Source organism: Notolabrus celidotus, chromosome 3 (assembly GCF_009762535.1).
Source record: "Notolabrus celidotus isolate fNotCel1 chromosome 3, fNotCel1.pri, whole genome shotgun sequence".
Lineage (NCBI taxonomy): Eukaryota > Metazoa > Chordata > Actinopteri > Labriformes > Labridae > Notolabrus > Notolabrus celidotus.
In genome coordinates, this window is record NC_048274.1 from 15,567,758 (window position 1) to 15,590,167 (window position 22,410).

Sequence of the window (22,410 nt, forward strand, 5' to 3'; positions counted from 1 at the left end):
TCAGTTTCGTGTTTGACATCCCCTCTCGGTGTGAACCTTTAGGGATATATATAATGCAGTTAAGAGCTTATAATTTCTGTATATGGCTGATGGAAACGCTTTGGCTTAGAACATGTGCTGTCACAGCTTCAATAGTATTTGTTTGTATACTGAAGTAATTCTTCTATAATCGTAACATCCCTGTCTTGATTCAACAGTATTCTTCTTCATGGAAAACATGCAATAATTAACTCATCACATTTTTTTAAAAAGCTTCTATTTGTATAAAATGCAGCTTGTTGTGAGGAGGCTTTTAGGTTTATTTCAACCATGAGCCATTGTATGTGTAAAACATCTTAATTGCTGATGCCAAACTGGGAAGTCAGGGCTTATATGGTGCACTTGAAGGCAACCGTATATCCTCAGGTTAAGATTGCACACGTTTCCATCCTCAGGCTCTTACTTTTATCTGTGTGTGTGTATGTGTGTGTGTGTCATTTCAGTGGCTTTACCTCCAGAGAAGACCAACAGCTGCTGTGTGGAGGAGAAGATGCAGGAGAGGGACAGCCAATCCCCCGCAGGGCCACAGAAGCAGCTCCAGTTTGAAGTGAGTGCCGACACCAATAGGACGTTTATTACTTCCTCTCTAGATTAAATAGGGCAGTGGCAGGGCGCACACACACACACACACACACACACACACACACACACACACACACACACACACACACACACACACACACACACACACACACACACATCCACATGATCACTCACACACACACTGGATGGTATTAAAAGTTTAATGCTGTGTTGTTTTAGGAACTGGAGTGTGCTGTGTCTGTGGAGGAGGATAACAGGCAGGAGTGGACGTTCACTCTGTATGACTTCGACAACAATGGAAAAGTCACCAGAGAGGTAAAGATCTTATTCTCTGAGTAATGATTAGTGTGGAGAAATAAAACATCGAAACATGTAAATAATCATCATCTAACATCACACAATAGATGTAGCAATTCCCCAGATAACTTTGTTTACTTTGTTATAATGTTATGGTTTCTTTTTGTCAAACACATGAATATTATGTTGTATTGATCGTGTTCTATGAGGACTTAAAGCTCCTGTGAGGAGACTGACGGTTTCTATATTGTAATTATTAATGCCCTTAACCACTACAAGGGACTGGGTGTTAGAGCTGCAACAATGTCCAATTTTCATGCTGTGATTATTGTTGCACAAAAAAATTCCAGATAACAATATTATTGCAGTATTTATGGAAAACTCAAAAAAAAAAAACGAGCTATCAGTCAAATTAAGGAAAGGCACGACAAGGGTGAAGGGACGCGTTACCAGAAGAACTTCACAATAAACCCAACTGACCTACTTACATGTCATCATTAAGAAAACATTTATTATGAATGAACTTCCATACGGAAGTGTTATAAACTGCAATACATCGAGAATCTGCTTGAGGCTGGCTGCAGAAACACCAGAAACCAAATACACACCAATTCAAAAAAGACGATCTTTGCAGCATTAATAAACACGTTTACAGCCTGGTTCAAAAAACGGCTTAGCTCTACGTAGCTAATCTCTCTATCGGCACACACTGTATGGGGGGTGAATTTTTTTCTAACATGACGGTTCAGAAGATATTAAGATTACGAGTTTTTGCCCAAATAAGGACATGACTGACTTAACTCCCAGACAGGAACACATAGCTGTTGGCTAGGAGGCTCAAACTCCGCCCCTTTACGTCACACTATGCCTTGTTCAGTTCAGCATTTCCAATATGGCTGCTGCCGTCGATTGGCTTCAAAACAGCTCTCAGGAACAGATGGGTGACATCATGGTTACTACATCCATTATTTATACAGTCTATGGTTTTATCAGGGTCACCTGCTCTGTGACCGAAATTTTAAATTCAAGGATAAATCACTGACTTCGTCTGCAAGTGAGCATGTTGTCTAATAACACCCAGTCTTTTTTATGAAATTCAAAAAAATCCCAAATGTATGTACCTATAAACCTTTTAAGCTATTCAGGTAATGCCACACCTCCTAAATATGTAAGGATAGAGTTTACAAGCCCCACCCCAATCTCTTTCCTAAGAGCTAAACTCAGTGACATCTGTGTGTTTCCACTCCTGCAAGCTACCTCGTGGCTTGCGTATGCCTGGTAAAGATCTGAGAGAACATCCAGAAAGGCTGTGTTTTTTGAAAACAACTAGAAGCAGTGCAAAGAGACTGAAGCTGTCCTCTGTGTGGTTAGCTCTGCAGTTTTTTTGGCATTGCCTGTGGCTCTGTGGCTCATGAGACGGCAGGCAGCGGCTTGAAGGGGGATAGAGAAGCTTTCTTCTCCAACTCTTTTTTTATCCCTTCAAACAAATGAAAAAATTAAAGGAAGCTAGAAAATGTCAAAAAAGCTCTTATGTTGTTTCGTTTTATTTTGATTTTTTTTTCAGCGTGACTATGTCTGAAACAATCCCCAAAGAATCATAATAGTCCTTTTACTTATAAGTCGAGGGAACTAGCAAGTTTTGTGGTGAAGGCTTAATTCTCTTCAGTTTTGAAGGAGCTGGGTGAAGCAGTGTTACCTTCCAACGAAAAAAAAACATTGATCAGATTTGAGATACTGCTTAAGTAAGTTCATTTCACACCCATCCCAGGTGGTTCTTTTATTCAAAAGATAGAATTTGAAAAGATCCAGAGCAGTTTCTTGCACCCAAGAGGGAGTCATTAGCTCGGTATTGTTCATCCAAACACCCAACAGAGCTACAAAAATGTAGCTTTTCAAAGCCACAAGAGGCTGCTGGATAAGGAAATTAGGTAGATTTAACAGGGCTACAACAGATGATACTTAGGTTTTTATATACTTTATCTCCTGCTTATATTTAGGAAGATAGATTAATACATTAGTCCATAAAATGTAAACTAGCATGAAGCAGTGTACACAACACTTCAGGCCATTTTTTGTTTTTTAAGTTATATTTCTGGGCTTTTTGCCTTTATTCTAAAGGACAGCTGAAGAAAGGCAGGAAATGTGGGGAGTAGAGAGCGGGGGAAGACATGCAGGAAATAGTCGCGGCCGGGAATCGAACCGGTGATCCCCTGCGACGAGGACTGTAGCCTCTGTATGGGGGGGTGCTTAGACCGCTAGGACATCTTATAACTGCTTTTTTGTTCACCCAACAGTCAAAAGAGATACCACTTTATCCACAGGGGACACCAAAATCAACACAACCCAAATGTTTCACATTGAAGCTTTAACCACAGTACAGCTAGAAATTAGCATTTTACCTTGACTTCATTTTGGCAGCCTTAAATCAAAACATGGGCCATTATCTTCTCCTAGACTGATTGTAGTTTGACCTGTTTATTTTTCTTTGTCCTACACAAAGTTATGTGTTTTGATGTTCCTTCCTCTTCCTGCTATCAGGCCTGACATCTCAGTCAGACTCCTCAACTACTGCTAAGACATTTCGCTTGAGTTTATGACCTGTCTGTAAACCCTGTCTGATCGCTTCACTTGGAGAGTTGAACTACAACACACATCCATCTCTCATCACTTTCGTCTTTTGTCTGAGGCAAATCTTTAAATACCTTGCCACCATGAGGCTTACGATGCAGAGAGCAAAGCTCCTGGATGTTCAAATGAAGCAGTGTATTGATAAGAGTTGTTACCTTTGTTCCCATCGGTATTTCTTTGCACTGACATTCAGTCACTTCACCGATGTCACCTATAGTTCTATTACTTGTAATATTTTTAGATTTGATGATCGAATGAGAGCAGGTTAAACTCACCTCTGCCTCCCACATCCTGCAGGACATCACCAGCCTTCTACACACCATCTATGAGGTCGTGGACGCCTCCGTCAACCATTCTCCCAGCAGCAGCAAGACACTGCGGGTCAAACTCTCGCTGGCTCCTGACTCCAGCCAGCGGTGGAGGAGTTGCACGCAGGGTGTAGCAGGTAAGACCCACATTAACATGATGGGGTGGGGGGCGGAGGAGAAGAGAGGGCATTCGGGGGTCCCGCTTGTGTTGCGTGCTGTCAGCTCACCCAGAGATGTGTTTGTTGTCATGCAGAAAGGCGGCTGCTTCAGGCCTGTCAGAGCTTTGTTCCTCACAGCCTCGGCGTCGCTCCATCTCTCCCACTCAATGGGGTTCATTTTTAATGATGGGGGAGTGACAGAGCTAAGAGAGGGCCCCCCTCCCTCAGCGCCTTCAAATACTCTGAAAGAAACCTTAAGAGATGTGCTGGGTCCTTTTGATAACCACAGCCATTTTTCTTTTCTCCAAAGTTCCCTTTTTTCCTGCCTCTCTTCCTCCCCCCCTCTTAGAGCTGCGGGGAAAATATAGCTACGTTCAACTTAACTTTTCTCGCTGACGACTTGGTAAACAAGTAGTCAGGGAAAAAATATCTCAAAAAGTATATATTCTTCTCTGTTTGTGTCTTATTGTTTCAGCTATAAATATCTGTCAAGAGATTCAAACAGAGCAAGCTTTGAAAGTATCGTTGGTTGCCTTCATGCTAATTTGAAACCGCATCAGATCTCACGTCCCTAATAAACTATTTCTGCTTGTTTTTTTGTTTCACTCCGTGCCTTATAAGAGGCTGCGGGTTGAAAATAGAATAAATGAAGTATTGTTGTTTTTCTTTTCTATAGATCTTCAAAGTAAAACTCCAAACAAAGGTTGCTTTCTTCTCAGGCTTGTGTAACTGTTATCGTGTCTGTGTGTTTTTGTGTGTGTGCTTTTGTGTATGTGTTGCTGCTCTGTAGAACTCTCTTTGATAATAGCCTCCTGTCTCTCTCACATACACAGACATGTCCCACCCCAGAGAGAAAAATGACAAGTGCATAGATGACCCCAAGAGTGCAGACAAGAAGAGTCGAGCTCTCCTAAGGTAAGCGTACCTCTCCTGCACGGTTCTCTGTCTGTTGTTAAAGCTCGTGGTGTCAACAAGAGAGTTTGTCATCCAATTTTCACTGTATCAGTGAAAATAGCATCCATATTTTGAAAGAGAACACTTTCTCATTTACAGTGTCATGGGACTGAGGTTGTTTGAGAGAGGATTCACACATGGGATCTGCAATAGAGCTTTACTCTTTAATTACTTTTGCATAAATGCACCTCCACTGTACAAAGGATGGGTTAGCAGCAGAGGGGGTAGTCAGCCCTCTTACCGCACAGTTCAAATCCTCCCATCTGAGGTTCAAACCTGTGATTTTCCATTTGCAATCTCACTCCTCTAACAATTACTCTGCTCCTGCCTGATCATAAGGAACACTTGTTTGACTTTCTCCAAACACTACCATACTGAACCTCTCAGGCCAAAACTGCTACCTAATGAGAGGTGCCGCTTGTGTCCACAGGCGCCACCACAGTGACCACCACACCCAGCCGGGCTGCCAGCGCCACTGTGTGGATGAGAACCTGGAACGCAGGAACCACTACTTGGACCTGGCAGGCATTGAAAACTACACATCCCGCTTCGGAGCTGGTGAGTGGACGGGGGCCAGGGGGTGTAAAGAGGGAGAGGGGAGGGAAAATCACAGGCCGTGGCCCTTTGAAGCTGTATCCAGGGGCCCTCATTACTGCGGCACCTGCTTTGAGCCATTAGGTGAAACTAGCAGCCCACTGAGGTCCTCGCCAGTACCAACATCTGGGCTCCGGCAAGCACAATACATCAAGTGTTCAAGGCTAAAGCCCATCAGCAGAACAGGCTGTTGTGAAGTGAAATATTGGGTTTAATAAGCTGCAGCCTTGATCTGATGGGCAGTGATGACATGTGATTATTTTAATGTTGGTCCTGTTAGGAAAGTACTAACAGAGATCTGCTCTGTGTCACATTGTGCCAGGGTTATCTGCATGGAGAGAAAAGCTGGAGAAAGGATGCCAGAATCTTAATGTGGATCTTTTGAGTGGATTAGCGAGCTATTTGCACATTCATTCATTCATTAGTCCAATGGGATGTTTTCCACCCTTTCTTTCAAGTCTTAATTTAAAGCCCATGGGATGAATTTTGACCAGTCTTGAAATGGAACGGGCTGGGGCGCTGGTGGCCTAGTGGTCTAAGTGCCCCACATACAGAGGCTACAATCCTCATCGCAGAGGTCGCCGGATTCCCGGCCAGTTGACCATTTCCTGCATGTCTTCCCCCAATCTTCGCTTCCCACATTTCCTGTCTCTCTTCAGCTGTCCTATAAAATAAAGGCAAAAATATATATATATATATACATATATATATGTATAGATGGAACGGGCACTCTACCTCTGCAACCTTCATTTTTTATTCTTGCCCAGAGAGTAAAATAATTAACACCTGTGTCTGTTTCCTTCAAAGCTACTACCACAGAGCCGGCAAAGGCAGAGCCTCAGACCCGTTCATCCAACCAGACTCGCTCTCGCTCACACGAGCCAGAAAATGGTCATTCACACACCCATCACCGCCGCCTGCATTCTGTCGTGGACGCCGTTTCTCCAGAAGGCCTCCACCCCTCCCGTACGCGAGTCCAGGACTCGGGGAAACACGCCCTCCGGTCTCCTAAAACACACAGCCGCACGCCACCTGCACAGATCAGCGGAAGGGTGATGAGAAGCCGAGGTGCGCCCCCTCCCCCGGCACTACCCAGCCAGACCCCTCCCCACCAGTCAGCTGCCCCCTACCGCAAGCACAAGCAGCGGTCAAAGGACAGCCAAGCCTACAGGGCCTTACAGGGCCCCCTGCCAACTACAGGACCAGTGGTGGAGAGGGAGCAGGTGAGAGACCTGCCCAGCGTGCTGCTGTATGAGGGGGGACTGGCACAAGTGGTACAGCGGCATGAGCATCACCACCACCATGAACACCATCACCACTACCACCACTTTTATCAGTCCTGAATTTTCACTCTGGTAGGACAGCTCAGCACAACCCCACAAAACCAACCGGGCCAGCAGACTGTGACTGCAGTGAGCTCCATCCACCAATGCAGGGACGCTGCATATTGAGCAGCACTGCTCCAGCAGGGGCATTGTAGAGGACAGAAGGGGTTTCCCAGTGCTGAGAGGTTATTAATCAGTGTTATTCTGAGGCTGGTCAGACGTTCAAAAGCTCGGGTATGCAGCAGCAGGACATTGATTCAGGGCCACTGTGCGCCCAGGACTGAGGATCACAGCTAAAGGGGTAAGAGAAATGGCACAGATTGACAATTGAATAAACAACACAGAAGGTCCTCTTCCCCTGAGTCTGTAATCCTAAACATGATGAAAGACTCCAAAACCAGCACCACAACCCCTCCAGACCACTAAGCCGATGGGTCTTTAAGGAAAAGGAGGGACAAGAGAGAGAGACTGTGATGTAAAGAAGAAAATATATGAAGGAATTTAGGTGAGAGCAGGGCATGGTGTGTGTGTGTGTGTGTGTGTGTGTGTGTGTGTGTGTGTGTGTGTGTGTGTGTGTGTGTGTGTGTGTGTGTGTGTGTGTGTGTGTGTGTGTGTGTGTGTGTGTGTGTGTGTGTAAAATAGTGCTTGTGTGAGCGTGTGTGCATATGTGAGTGTCACGACACTGGTGTCTGTTAAAAACCACTTGAAGTGCACTCATGGGTGCATGAGTATTTAAAGCAGGCTGTCAGGCAGGTTTTTTTTAAGATGAAAATGAAGATTCTGATTTAAGCACGCAATACCCCTGTAAGCAAAAATGGGAAGGAAAATGATGAAATGCTACAAAGTAAAAAAAAAAAAAAAACAAGAAAAAAAAACAAAAAACAAGAGATCCCAAATCCGCTGCTACCTCTAATTTTATCCTAATTGTTGTAATGTTGACTTTGACTAAGAGGTTATTTTCAAATTATTATGAAACTTTTTTGAAAGAAAAAGAAATTGTGTCACTATCTTCAGTACTGAAGTGTCGAGAAGCTCCTTACTTTTATGAACTAACATTAACTGTACATAAGGTATATATATTGTTATCAATTTTATAAGCTTTATTGATGATGTGATTTCTTTGTATTCACTATCTGAAGCTTCTCTGTGTTTTTTCTTCACCCATTTTTATAAAAACCACTCTGAGCCCTACTTCGAGAACAAAACTGAATCCATCTCACATCTTTCACTCTCCCTCTGTTTCAACCATCTCATCTCCTCATGATACAGTTCACTTTCATGAAGTAATTATTCCTAAACGACTAAAACTCCAACTCCCAGCAGTGCTGTGCAGAAGCTCACATCACATTAAAGGTTGTCTTCAACAAACACCTGGTTATCCTGAATGCTGACATGTCATCTATCTTTGTTTTAACGACTGCCACGCTGTCCTAGAATTTAATGCGTGGCAGGTTCTGGATGAAAATGAAACAAACATCTTTTAAAACTAAAAACTAACATTTCTAATATTGCTGAAAATTTCAAATTACCCCAGCTACCTTTGTTTCCTCAGCAACTGCCCTTTAAAATACCTCCATTTAAAGCTCCTCGTATGTTTCCGTGCCAGCTGTGTTTTTTATTTGTATACCTCAGCAGTGAAGAGATCTTTTTGCATAAAGTGAAACAACTTATAACTTGATGAATGGAGCAAGTTAGACCGGGCTTTTTTATTTATTAGAGAGGTTTTGACTTAATTATGAAGGGAATTATTGGTCTAAGCATGTACGTATTTTTCACCTCCATATTTACAAATAATCACAGCTGGAAGTTGCCCATGCAGCACCACACTCAGCATTTTGGACTTTCCTTTTTCAGACTGTTTGGCTAGCTCTACCCTGAACCAGCTCTCTCTCTCTGGCCCTGAGTTAACACGGCTGCTCCCTCTGTTTCCATGGCATCCTCCTGTCCGCCAGCTGTCCGCAGGTCTTTCACCGTGCGGTCATGTGGCCTCAGAGCTCAGCCAACAAGGCTCTGTTTGTGGTGCTGCTGGGCAGGGGGGGGCGGCTCTTTCAGCTGTCCCATTCCTCTGGTGCTGGATAACACTGGGCCCGGCCCACAGTCTCTACTAGACCCATAACTCACTTTTGCTGCTCACTTGCCAGCCTCTGCCCATCCTGCATGCTCAACAGGCATTGCTGTAAACATGCAGATGTGTGTGTGTGTGTGTGTCTGTGTGTCTGTGTGTCTGTGTCTGTGTCTGTGTGTGTGTGTGGCCAACATGGAAAGCAGTGATTGATTGAACTGAGACATAGGGTTGCACATGGGTGGAAAATTTCCGGTAAACTTCCATGGGAAGTTAAGCCGGGGAATTTTGGAAATATTCCAAATTGGAAATTATGGGAATTTATTGGGAATTTAATGGAAAGGTATCATATCCAAGCATAAATATTTGTTTTGTTATAAGCAGACATCCATCCAAAATGATACAATTAAAACAGATTTATTTGTAAGTAGAACTTTATCGAGTAAGTAGAACTTTATCGAGTCTTAAATATTTTCTTGAACAATCCATTATTTCATTGAAGTACAAAAACATGAAAGTTGAGTTAAATATTACTCATCCCCCCGACCAAACCCTTTCAAAAAATTAACAAAAATGCAATCCCAACAAAGTCCCATTCAAAATGTTTAATGAAATGAGCCCCTCCCCTTCCAAAAAAGTCCCATTCAACATGCAAATAAAAAGTGCATGTAGGGGCCGTGGTCTCAATAGCCCTGCAGTAAGCAGTGTGCTATGTGCATGTGATTGAGGAATAGCATACATATTCAACTGTACTTGCATGAAATCTGGTTGTTTCAGTCAGGATTATGCTAAAAATATATTTTCCTCAACTATATTTAAGTTCCCTATTAAGAGCCAACCTTCGTTTATTCCCATAAACTCCCAATTCCAATGCAAAGTTTCCAACTTTGAAAATTCCCGGAATTTCGTAACCCTACTGAGACATGATTGTAAGGGTGTTGATCACCTGACAAAATAAAGGCACTCCATGTTGTTAACAGTAGCTGGATTATGTTAACCAAATCACAGTTTCCACTTGTCTTCAAACTACTTCCTCCATGTTGACTGTTGGTTTGCTACCAGCGTGCACGTTTGTTTGTGATGAGCAAGAATGCAGTGTATGCCAGTCTGGTCCCCAGCCCTGTGGTGTCCTCTCACAGCTGCAGGCTGTCCTTTAGCAGAGGCACCAGTCAGGCGGCTCGTCTCACGGGAGCCGGTGGTTACAAACAGCGTTGATCCCTAAAGGGGATCACAGCTGCGCTCCATACCTCAGCTTCCTCACCTCACACTGCTTTACCCGGACAAGTAGTCCCAATGCTGGAGCCCTCATAACTTTGTGACTTCTTTGTCAGTGGTTTCCCCATCACTCAAAACAGTGCTGATACTGTAGCAGTGTGACTCCAAATTTAAGTAGTGTGGAATTGGTAGTTTGGCTGCATGAACGGACGGCACACAGGCGGCTGCTACTCCTGCAGGGTGGTCCGATTGGACACGGTGAGCGAGAGCTTCTGAAGGAATTTGGGTGAAAGGCCTGATCAGAGCCACAGCAAGGCTGCAGTTTTTTAACTTCTTTTACCCCGAGAGAGTTTCAGTGAACACACAGAACTCCATATTTCTTTTCATGTCCTGCTTCACATTCATACAATTACCTGAAGTCACAGAGAGGGAAACACGCTTTCATATGGTTGACTTCAAAGCAACATTACTGGAGCAACTGGAGGGGAAATGCCTTGCTTAAGAGCACCTCAAAAGTATTTGTGGAGAGTTGGAGAAGTATTTTTTGTAAGAGTTTTGTCACAGTTTACAGGACGCGCTGGGGAATAAACTTCCTTTGGAGACTTTTTAACCTTCAGGCTACTGTCAAAATCCCTCCTCTGTCTTTTTTTTCCTACTGTGGCAATATATCTATATTTTTGGATTTTAAAAAAAATCCATGTAAATGTACCAGACTGTTTTTTATGTCAAACTAAGAATGCCTCTTTTCATACCTAGATGTGCATCAAATCATGTCATGTCTCTGCATTCACCATTCTCCTCTTTTGTATAGAGCTGTCAGTATTTAAAGCCACTCTTCCATGTTAACACAGGATGTTTTCCACCTCTTCATTTTTTTATATCACCGATCGATGGACATTTGAAATATAATATGTATAAAATGGACTGCAGAATGGACAAACCAGCATCATGAAGAAAGAATGAAAGGCTTATTTATAAATAAACGTAAAGCTATCTCACTCTCCTTCTGTCACTTAGTACTCCAGACTCCACCATGCCAATCCCTCTTAACTCTCTAACACAATCTGTCTCTCTCACCACACACAGACACACTCTCACTTGGTGTTTGTTAAAACAAAAGTTGTTTAGCACTAGCTGTTAAATCCCCCTCTCCTCCTCTTAATGTTTTTTTCATGACTTGTTTAGTTTATATAGATTGTATTTGATTAATTGCTTTATTTATTTGATAGCAGATCTGTGCCAAGGGGAAATACCCTTTTATTAAAGTATGAACCTGTTCCTTATTAAAACACCGACGTCTGGCTCATTTTATTTATTTATTTTTGTCTTTCGTGGTTGTTTATACTTACACAGACATATTTGTTTCCATCCATCAAATTATACCATTTAACCCTTCTGTTATGTTCGTTTCTCTGGGACAGCCATAATGTTCCTGGGTCAATTTGACCCTAGGCATATTCAATTATCCAAAAGTGTCAGAACACCAAATCCCAATACACATTTTTTTTAATCTCATTTTTAACTCCATTACTAACCATTTAAATCAAGATTTGGTCCATTGGTGTTCTTTAATTCTCACAGATCATAGTTCAATGAGGTCAACTCGCTCGTTTTTCATTAAAATTCATGTTAAAACTTTTTTTAATATACATTTGAAAGCCCTAAATATAAATACAATAGCTTTACATGACAAAGATTTTTGTTAATTTTATTTTAAATTTAGAAGTGATGTTGATAAATGAACACAACACCTCTTCTGTCACATGCTGCCCAGATTTTTATGCTGCATTTAGCTGATTTGGAAGGCATATATTACCTAAAATAGGTATAGTTATAAAAAGGGTCAATTTGACCCGCAACATAACAGGAGGGTTAAAAAACGTAAGTGTCATTTTTTATGTTTTCTTTCTGAAAAACAGACAAAAATGTACTGTCAAGTGGGTATTTCATTTTGGTAAATTTATGCACCTTCATGTCTAGCTGTTTTCTTTAGTCCTAATGCTAAGCTAGGCTAATTTTATATACCTCCAAAATCTGAAGAACGTTCACATGTTGCATTTGCAGTGGCATGTAGATGTCCTACTCCAATCTCTGTTCGAACCATAGACTGTATAAAATATGGACGTAGTATCCTTGACGTCACCCGTCTGTTTCTGAAGCGCTGTTTTGAAGCCAATCATCGACGGCAGCCATATTGCTGCTGTCAAGCGATTGTGACGTAAAGAGGCGGGCTTTGAGCCTCCTAGCCAACAGCTACAGTGTTCCCGCCTGTCAATCATGTCAGCTGTGCCTCTCATTGGAAGACTAGTAATCTTAATATCTTTGAAATTGCCGTGTTAGGAAAAAATTCACCCCCCCCCTACAGTGTGTGCCGATCGAGAAATAAGCTATCCAGACTACACTCGTCTTTTGTACCAGGCTGTAAACATGTTTATTTCTGCTGTAAAGATCGGCTGTGTGTATATGGTTTCCGGTGTTTCTGCAGCCAGCCTCAAGTGGATCCTCGATGAACTGCAGTTTTTAGCAATTCCTCATTGGACTTTTTTTTAGACCGGAGGTTGCCGCTTGGTTAGAACCAGTGGAACCTCTCTTTAAAGTACACATGGCTGCAATACAGAAAACCATGATCTTAAACCTTTTGGTTTATATTGAAGATATATATATGGAGCAATTAATAAGGCCATCCATCCATAAATATATGTATTTACACTGTGCAGAGTTTCAGAAATCCCAATTCACAAGGAATACTGATATCCTCTGTTTCACCAACAGCACACAGTCGCATACAGAGAACATGCACTCCATACACAAAAGCCTCAAAGCCTTACTGTGAGGTGACAGTGAGATCCACTGTATGACTGAGATGCTTTTTTGCCATATGGAGCTATTAAGATCAAAACAGGATGACATCGGATTTGGGTGAGAGAGGGCATGTACTTAGGACATGTTTACTCATGCCTTTGCATGCTTTTCTGAAACCACACTAAATTTTGATCAATTTGTTGTAAAAGTAAAGATTTATCTTTTAAGTTGATCAAACTTTTCATGGGTTTTGTTCATTTTGGCATTGTATATTTTCCTTTTGTCTATTTTTTGTCTTTACTTTCAATAACTCAGCTGGATTGTTGTGATGAGTGTGTGTGTGTCTGTGTGTGTGTAGCAAAGTAAAGCTCCTCTCTGCTGTATCTTAACTGTGGTGTCACTGAGGGTTCCCAAATCTGGCTGACCACAGCTGCTCACCACGCCACACTCTCTACATGCACTCACACTTTCATCTGCAGCTTAGCAGCTTATCTCCGGTCGGGGCAACCACAGAGAGTCTGCCTCTTGGCAATGTGATATGCCCTCCTCTCACGAACACAGCTATTTGTGTAAGCAAGGCAGTGTAACCCAAAGAACTTGTATCATCATTACAAATGGTTTCTGTCCTAACACAGCTTACCAGGTTATTATTACTGCTGCTTTACACATTTCAGCTATTAAAAGCATCTGCTGTAATGAAGCATGGGTGCTATTACGTGATGGTAGACATTTTTTTTATTTAACAATTTTTACATTACAGATAAGTTATATAATGTTAATTTCTTTTACACAGTATTTTACAAATATGGTAAGTGTTTGTAAGCTTTTTTCAAGTTTAAAAAAGTAATTCCACTTTGGTTTTACTTTGGAACCCACTTCAGTTCGTAGATCAGGAAATTAAAGTCAAATTAGTCATTTTTAAATAATTAAGTTTTAATGATTATTGCTGTTTTGTTTAATCTCTTCTTTAAAAATAATTCTATAAAGTGGTTTTCTACTGAGTTCAAAATTAAACTACATTTCTGCACCATTTATTGGAATTAAGTTCACATTTAAAGTCACTCTCTATGATGAGACAAGCTTACTTTGCTCACCTATCCTGCTGGTTTGAATAGTACGAAAGCATACAAATCACACACACTCAAAAAAACAAAGAAGAAATGGCTTTGTAGCATTAAGTCTATCAAAAAGCACAGGATCTCCTACAAAATAAAGCTTTTCATCAGACTAAAAGCACCATCACTGTGCAATAAGATGCATTGCATAGCATTCTGCAATGAAAATACTGGATATCAACAAGTCAATAAGATTGCTTTTGACATTTTAGATGATTTAAAAAAATATTTTTCTAAAACCAGACTCACTTAGCTACATAATGTAAAGAGTGAATAAAGGGTTGCTGTGCATGGAGTCATAATGGAGTCATAAGAGGCCAGAATGAAAACATCATCAGTGTTAAACTTTATCCCCAGAAGGTTTATCTGAAGTATAGACAAAAACATTTGGTGATATATATTATTTTTTTTTTAAAGAGAATACCCTGAAAAAAATACAAGCAGCACTGTTTCATATGCTTATAGCAAGTTCCACACTGGCCATCAAGTGGCAACCTCCAATGTTGAAAGATGAAGCCAATGTGGAAGTGGTAAAAACTGGAGTTCCTCCAGTGTCCACTTGAGGCCTGCTCCAGAAGCCCATTCATCCCCATTAACACCCATATTTAAATGCCCAGTTGTAGAGCAGGAATAAACATGTTTACAACCTGGTACAAAGAAAAAAAGGTTTGCTCTAAATATCCTATTTCTCTATCCCTACACAGCTACTGAGGGGTGATTTTATTTAAGTCGTTGAATTTTAAGATATTTAGGTTATTAGTTTTGCATAGTAAGGCATAGTTAGGGGTGTGGGTGATTTGACTTGCAGGTGTGCACATTGTCACTATTAAAGGCCAGCTTCTTCTCCATCTCTTTGCTTCATGCTAGGATTACCAAAAATGTGGTCATCATTTGGCGACCTAAATCATTGGGTTTCAAAACCTCACTTCAGAGACCAATGGATGACGTCACTGAGTCTACGTCCATGTTTATACAGTCTATGTTTGCTGTATTGCTTTAACTAATAAAGCAACGATAGTCGAGACACATTTAACTGGGAGAAGGTGACACCAATTAGGAGAAGAAGCATTAAGAGATCCAACTTTTAGTCAAGAAACCACATGATTTTTTTTTTACAGCTTAATAAAGTTAGAGTTAGAACTTATACAAGCTCTTGTTCTGAGTTAGTCTGAGTGCACATTGAACTGATGAGCCATGGTTTTGTTGTTGCATAAAAAGCCCATTGTGCATCTTGAACCCAGAACTCTCTGTCATCTGCAGTGATATGTGTAAAAAATAAATGTTTGGAATCTTTTTTCTTGCATCCTCATTGCAAGTCTCGGATGCTGTATAGCCGAAGGGCCCGTTTCCTACTGTATCCTCCTGCAGCCTCTCTTCTTTGTAGCTTGGCATGAGAACTTTTTTCTTCTTCTTCTTCTTCTTTTATTTATTTATTTTTTTCAACATTTTCTTCGGTTTTTTTTCCCACTTTGACTTTGATCTGCACTCCTTTCAACTCCTCACATATGTTGGTAATAGCCTTGGTGTTCATGGAGATTTTCTTCTCCGGTGCAGGGTAACGGTTGGATAATGCATTCACGCCTTTTGAAATGACAGAACTGAAGACGGCGTCCTTCCTCTCATCTGTAAGCCTGTCTCTGCTGCTCAATCTCTTTGGTGTGGGACTCTTTATAAGTGTGTCAGGTACAAGAGTGAGGGCTCTGAAACATGTTTTTACAAGTTTGGACTTAAATTAGCTTTGGAAATTTGCCAACACAAATTCAATTTCAGATTTTAACTAAGAACTCTCTTATAAGTTGACTAATAGCAGATAATTGTATTCACTTGCTGGCATCCAGAATAAGTTATGAGGAAGTTTATGAAGTGAACTGGTTAGCAAACAGTTGCTTATTCACAGACTGAACAAGCTTTATTAGCAAATATATAGAGCTGTGATGTGAAATGAGCCAATTCTCATTGGCTTTGAGCTCTAATTTTGGTCCCCTCCACCACTTTAGCATAGAATTATTTTGACTTTCATTGCTCAATATTCAGGGAGCGTGAGATTGACAGACAGATTGGGGTGGCGTCTGCAGTGATGCGGACGCTGTACCGGTCTGTTATGGTGAAGAGAGAGCTGAGCCAGAAGGCAAAGCTCTCAATTTACCGGTCAATCTACGTTCCAGTCCTCACCTTTGGTCACGAGCTGTGGGTAGTGACCGAAAGAACGAGATCGCGAATACAAGCGGCCGAAATTAGCTTTCTCTGCAGGGTGTCTGGGCTCAGCCTTAGAGATAGGGTCAGGAGCTCAGACATCCGGGAGAGGCTCAAAGTAGAGCCGCTTCTCTTCCGGATCGAGAGGAGCCAGATGAGGTGGTTCGGGCATCTGGTCAGGAGGGCTCCCGCATGTCCGTCTGTGAGGAGGCCACGGGGAAGACCCAGGACACGCTGGCGAGATTATATCTCTCAGCTGGCCTGGGAACGCCTTGGTATCCTCCCAGAAGAGCTGGTGGAAGTGGCCGGGGAGAGGAGTGTCTGGGCTTCCCTGCTAAGACTGCTGCCCCTGCGACCCGGACCTATAAGCGGAAGAAGATGGATGGATGGTGCTCAAATATTCATGTTTGGCATTTGGTGCTGAACAAGGAGCATATATCTGCCACTTTTAGTTTAAAAAGTCAAAGTGAGAGTAGTGAAAGTGAACCACAGCTGTCAGGTTTCCGATTAGGCTTCCTAAAATGTATCTATTAAGAACCAAGCAGGTTTGGGTGTTAACTCCTGGGAGGTTAATCATGTAGCCCCTATTCATATGGAGACACTGTTTTCACACTGTAATTTGAAACATTGTCATATGGATATTTAAATGACAGCTGCTTTGAGTAAAGCATCTGATTGCTAGCACCACTCGCCACATAAATATCTAAAAGGCTCAAAGCAACAGTAGTCCAACACCTAAAGGTCCCAGTTTCATAGAACAGAGGATCCATGGATGGCTTATATCTGAACAAAGTGAGCTAAGGTCTGCAGCTTAGAGCTCAGGAAGTCACTATATCAGAGCTAATGGCGCATGATAATTTATAGATGAGTATTATCTAAAGCAATTACACTGAGAAATCACTCCAGAGACCTGAACGCCTTATACTGAAGAAAATAAAGAGCAGCAATAAGGGGAGTACTGCTCTCAGTGCTGCACAGCACAGAGGTATTTAAGACTACAGTCTAAAAATGATAATTCACTTACCCTTATAACTGCAAATGCTCAGGAGGACGCTTATTTCTTTTTACTATAGTAAGTACAAAATGTATAGTTTGATTATATCGTAGGTGTCTAACAAGTTTACCAAAGCATGAGAAGAAAAGATGTCACACTGGGCCCCACCACCTCAGCCTAATTACTACAACAATACATCCAGTGGGCTCATGGCCATTACAGACTTGAAGAACTCTAACTTTGTGTAACAGCCTGAGATCTAGAGTTCAATAACAACGGCAGAGGAAGCATCTAAAGTCCTTTTTCATGTCTACACGCCAAACTTTTTCAAACATTGACATATATGTACAAGAAGGTAGGATAAATACACTATGTTTCAGTTGTAATACAATCAACTAACTACTGTATAGTCTCTGCTAAACTTGCCTCGACTCATTAAGTAAAGTGATGTTGGTAGTTTTGAGGTGGTATTTATGGAGGACTAATGGCAGTCTGTCAGTATAAGTGAACAAATACTATTAATGTATGTTAAAGTATTTTTTGTACGTTAAGAAATGTCATGTTGAGGCGCTGCTGGCCTAGTGGTCTAAGCGCCCCATATATTGAGGATATAGTCCTCATCTCGGAAGTCGCTGGTTCGACTCCCGGCCGGTCGACTATTTGCTGCATGTCTTCCCCCTCTCTCTAATCCCCGCATTTCCTGTCTCTCTTCAGCTGTACTGTCAATAAAGACGAAAAAAGCCCAAAAATATAACTAAAAAAAAAAATAAAAAATGTCATGTTATCAGAGTGTTTTAACTTAAGTTATCAGATTACTTTTTAAAATTAAAAAAAATTGTTATTTGAAGACGCATTTGAAAAGTTACCCTCTCAAGACTGGAAACAATGCAACAAAACAGGAGGCATTGTGATATACAGCAATGTTTCTGAACTTGACCAAGAAATATGACTGGGAAAAATATCAAATTAAGAAAAAGTTGTAAATTTAAAAAGGACTTTCCCAGGATTGCTTCATGAGGATTTCAGAATGCATATGGCGTGGTGGATCAAACCATTTGCGCATTTGAAAGGGTGAGAGGGGTTTCAGAGTGAGACTTCACGATGAAGAATTTCAAGAAGTTACATCGCAGAGAAAAAACAAACAAACGAAAACTACATTTTCATTTCAGTCCCAACAAGGGCCTCTTTTCTCAAGTGGGCCTTGGAGAGTTAGGCCTGCTTTACCCCCACTATGATGCCCATGCACAATGGATCAAAAATAGTCAATAAGAAACATACTTATTTATTTTTTAAAATCTTTTCCAGGCCACCCTTTGGTTTTTTCATATTTATTTTCATATTTAACGAAAAGCTTTGTGAATGTGATGAATTCCAACATCAAATGTAAGTATAAGAGGATAACCCTTTCCTGTTCATTTGCACTGTGTTGTATATGTGTATTGTTGGGAAAAGCGGGTTACAGGAAATGGTCTCCTTTGGTAGAAAAGTACTTTATCTCTGTGTAGCCACTGGCAGAAAGAGCAGTGATATGGACTTAAATATGCAGAAATGAGAGAGTGCCATAATATGTTCTGTGTGCTTTGTTTCCAGCAGATAGACAGAGAGCTTTGAAGTGTGGATTGGCACAGCAGGGTGCGAGCTTCTGTAAAGGCAACATGCTAGACGTTAAGGATGAGAAGGACATGAGGTAGTCTATTACCAATACAAGAGCAAAGAAAAGAAAAAAAAAGGCACATCCAATGATAATGTACATCTGTTCCAGTGAATTTATGAGCTTTGAACATTTTTTCATGTGGGATAAGTGGATCCTTTTTCTTTCAGAATCTCACAACTTCAAAGCAGATTCGCTTTAGATAATGCAAATGATCGGAATATGCCGGTTCCTGCCTACTCAAGAGCATAAAAAGAAAGAGGGGTAAGAAGAATTAAAGCTAATTGGCATGGCAGTCTTTTATGTGGGCAAAGAAGGGCAAAAATAAAACCCTTCAATTATTGTCAAGTTCATTCAATTAGGAAACAGACCAACAAACTGCTACCAAGTTCAGTTAGCCTGACTCGGTAGCCATTTGCCTGAAATGTCACAATTCACTCTTGACGTTTCCCTCTTTATATTTGATAAATCGTAATTATCGGTATTAAATCCACACTGAGCGTGCACCAGGGGAGAGCTGTTTTGTTTAGTGCTAATGCTCTGGAGTTAGAGGCTATTCTTTTTTTGATAGAGTAGAAATGTAGACAATTTCCATTCATGCAATAAAATAAGTAAGAAAGTAGAGAAGCAGCTATCAATCTTTTCTATGTCTGAGGGAGGAGTGAACATGCAGAATAAAAGAATAAATGAAGCTTTGTCCATTTTGTGACAATCCCCCAGATTAGATTAGATTATTAATAGATTAGAGAACTTTATTCATCCCCTGTGGGGGGAAATTTATATGCCACAAGGGTCTATACACAGAATCAACAAACAATACACAATACAGTAACAAAACAAACAAATGAATAAACAAATAACACAGTCACACCATTTGAGGCATAATTAACAGCTATGGGTCAGATCCATGGCTTCAAGTGTTCATTAAAAAATCTGACTGCTGCAGGAACATAGGACATTCTAAGACGTTCTGTGGGGCACTGCGGCATCACCAGTCGCTCACTGAAGGAGCTTCTCAGTCCATTAAAAACATTGTGCAGAGGATTACCTTCGAAGACCAGGACAGTTTTTGACTTGGTCCTAGTTCTCTTCTCCAAGGTAACCTTAAAAGAGTCAGGGGTAATCCCAATTACAGAACCAGCCTTTCTCACCAGTTTATTGATTCTTTTTCTGTCATCAAGACAAATGCTGCCCCCCCCAGCAAAGCACCATTAGCATCATTAGTGACAGGAACTACTAAAACTTAAGCTTCATATTTAAGTGGTGCAAGAGATATTCCACAAATGAATCACACATTGTGTATGGGCTCAGATTTGTGCCACTAGAAACTGAAATTGAATAATATCATTGAATTTGAAAAGCATGATCTGAAATTGAAATGAATGTTTTGAAACTGAATTTATTTGATTTTAAATTTTATTTAACCTATTTGAAAATTCAACTCTCTATTTTCCTTAAATTCAAAAAAAAAAAAAAAATTTCAGTTCGCAAAATTCAGATTCAGTTTTACATTTCAATTTCAGTTCCTAGTGGCACAACTATTGCGTCATCGACGTCCATGAGGAAGAGTAATCGAGCACAGATCATAGTTTTCAGTAATAATTGTGCCTCATTTAAAGCTATAGTTGAAAGTGGTTGCCTTGTATGAACTTACATATTATGGGCTTTGCTACTGTTTTCTATCATATTTTGTCAACAAATACAGTTTAAATACATTGTTACTTAGTTAAATATCATTAAATGATTCAATTAATAATTGCTTAATTGAAAAAAAACAAAAAACGGTTGTCATGATTTTCAATATCATCAATTTATGCATCCATTATCAGGATATTTTGTTTAAAGGGTTCAAATATTTATAGAGATGTCTGCCAAACTTTTTATATAGCTTTAAAGGCTGAAGCTTTCTTATACCGTCCCTTTCACTTGTATGAGAAATAACAGCTAAAGGATATGCAATGCTGAAACACAAATCTACCTCCGTCAGATAAAAGGTAGTAGAGTCTCTTTCCAACAGTTCTTTATTTTGTCATTTTGCTAAGAGCAGAGATCAACTTTTCCAAATTACAAATCTACTGTCTGGACTTCTAGAGTAGACTCCAGACTTCTGGAGGTATCAAATGAATAAAACAAGGCTCCAGAAAGTTGCATTGGTTTTTAGTAGATCATTGGAGCTCTTTCTTTTTGCAACATCAAAGGCAGCCGCAGCTCTTTGATGTGGCAGCATGCTGTTTAAGGTACAGAGTGAATGGAGAGATGTCAAGCTGCAAGGTGCCTCTGTAGTTTACGTTGAGTGCTGCAGAGAGCTGCAGATGAAAGGAGCAAACAGAGTTTGATAATGAATGTCCAACAAGTAGGACTCATCTCAGACAGCGCACGCTCAGCAGGGTGCCGGTGCTAACCTTGAGCTCAGCACCCCAAACTTTGGGCAGACGCTGGAGACCAGACTACTTCAACTTGACTGCTACTAGAAAAAAAGGGGGTTCTCAGATGTAAGCTTTAATGTTCCTGTCAATTAAATCCTGATTGACACGCACACCCACACGGACACACATTGTCATTCACACGTGCTCCTCTGAAAGAGTTGCCATCCACTTCCTCTGTTGGAAACCTCTTTTTTTCTGGCTTAAGGGGACCTTTTCCAATGATACACTAATCCTTCCAATGAAAGAGTCAATTTAATGCCTGAATATCCTCATCGCTTCAGTTTGACTTTCTGTTGTGATCCTTTGACTGTGAAGGTCTCAGTTAATCATTGATCTTTATGTATCAACCGTTCATCTCAGAGGAACTTTAAGGCCTGTTGTTAACATGCAGCATGACTTACTGTTTTCCTCACTTGACCCATCTGTTACTGTCATTGCTCTCTACCCTTTTTCAAACACAATGTAAAAAATTAAGGCAAAAATGTTTGTGTCAAGGTGTTTGAAATGTAAACCATCTCCAAATTTTGATCAATTCAAATATTTTCTTAAGGTATGAGCTACATATTTGCTGAAAGTTTTTTGTACAGCCATTCAAAATATGAAAAGTCTAATGCACATGTGCCCGTTTGCCTTGGACCTTATTGTAGGAAGAAGATAAGAAGAAGATAGACTTTAACTAACCCCAAGAGGGAGTTCCAATTTTTTCACCCTGGAGTTGCTACACACACACACACACAAACACACACAAACACACACACACACACACACACACACACACACACACACACACACACACACACACACACACACACACACACACACACACACACACACACACACACACACACACACACACACACTCAAACAGGATCCTATGGACATGCATTAATGGAGAGATGTGAGAGTGAGGGGGCTTATACACGGATGAGCCCCTCCAAGCTGTTAGGGGTTTAGTGCCTTGCTCAGGGCACCTCAGCAGTGTCCAGGTAATTAACTGGCACCTCTTTTGCTACCAGCCCACTTCCAAACTTGTTCCACACTTGGACTGAAACTGGCAACCCTCTGGTTCCCAATCTGAGTCCTTAAAGACTGATCTACTGCCGACC

The 22,410-nt window shown here is 40.9% G+C and overlaps 1 protein-coding gene across 1 annotated transcript in view; it reads left to right on the forward strand.

The window, feature by feature from the left end:
* The window catches only part of nkd1 (NKD inhibitor of WNT signaling pathway 1), a 43,442-nt gene extending 35,211 nt beyond the window's left edge, over positions 1 to 8,231 (forward strand). The window contains exons 5-10 of the mRNA XM_034679551.1: positions 483 to 586; positions 802 to 897; positions 3,805 to 3,952; positions 4,807 to 4,888; positions 5,358 to 5,485; positions 6,329 to 8,231. Of these exons, the coding sequence (XP_034535442.1) occupies positions 483 to 586; positions 802 to 897; positions 3,805 to 3,952; positions 4,807 to 4,888; positions 5,358 to 5,485; positions 6,329 to 6,864 (1,094 nt within the window). The 3' untranslated portion in view covers positions 6,865 to 8,231. The remainder of the gene's footprint in view (positions 1 to 482; positions 587 to 801; positions 898 to 3,804; positions 3,953 to 4,806; positions 4,889 to 5,357; positions 5,486 to 6,328) is intronic.
* The last annotated feature ends 14,179 nt before the right edge of the window (positions 8,232 to 22,410 follow it).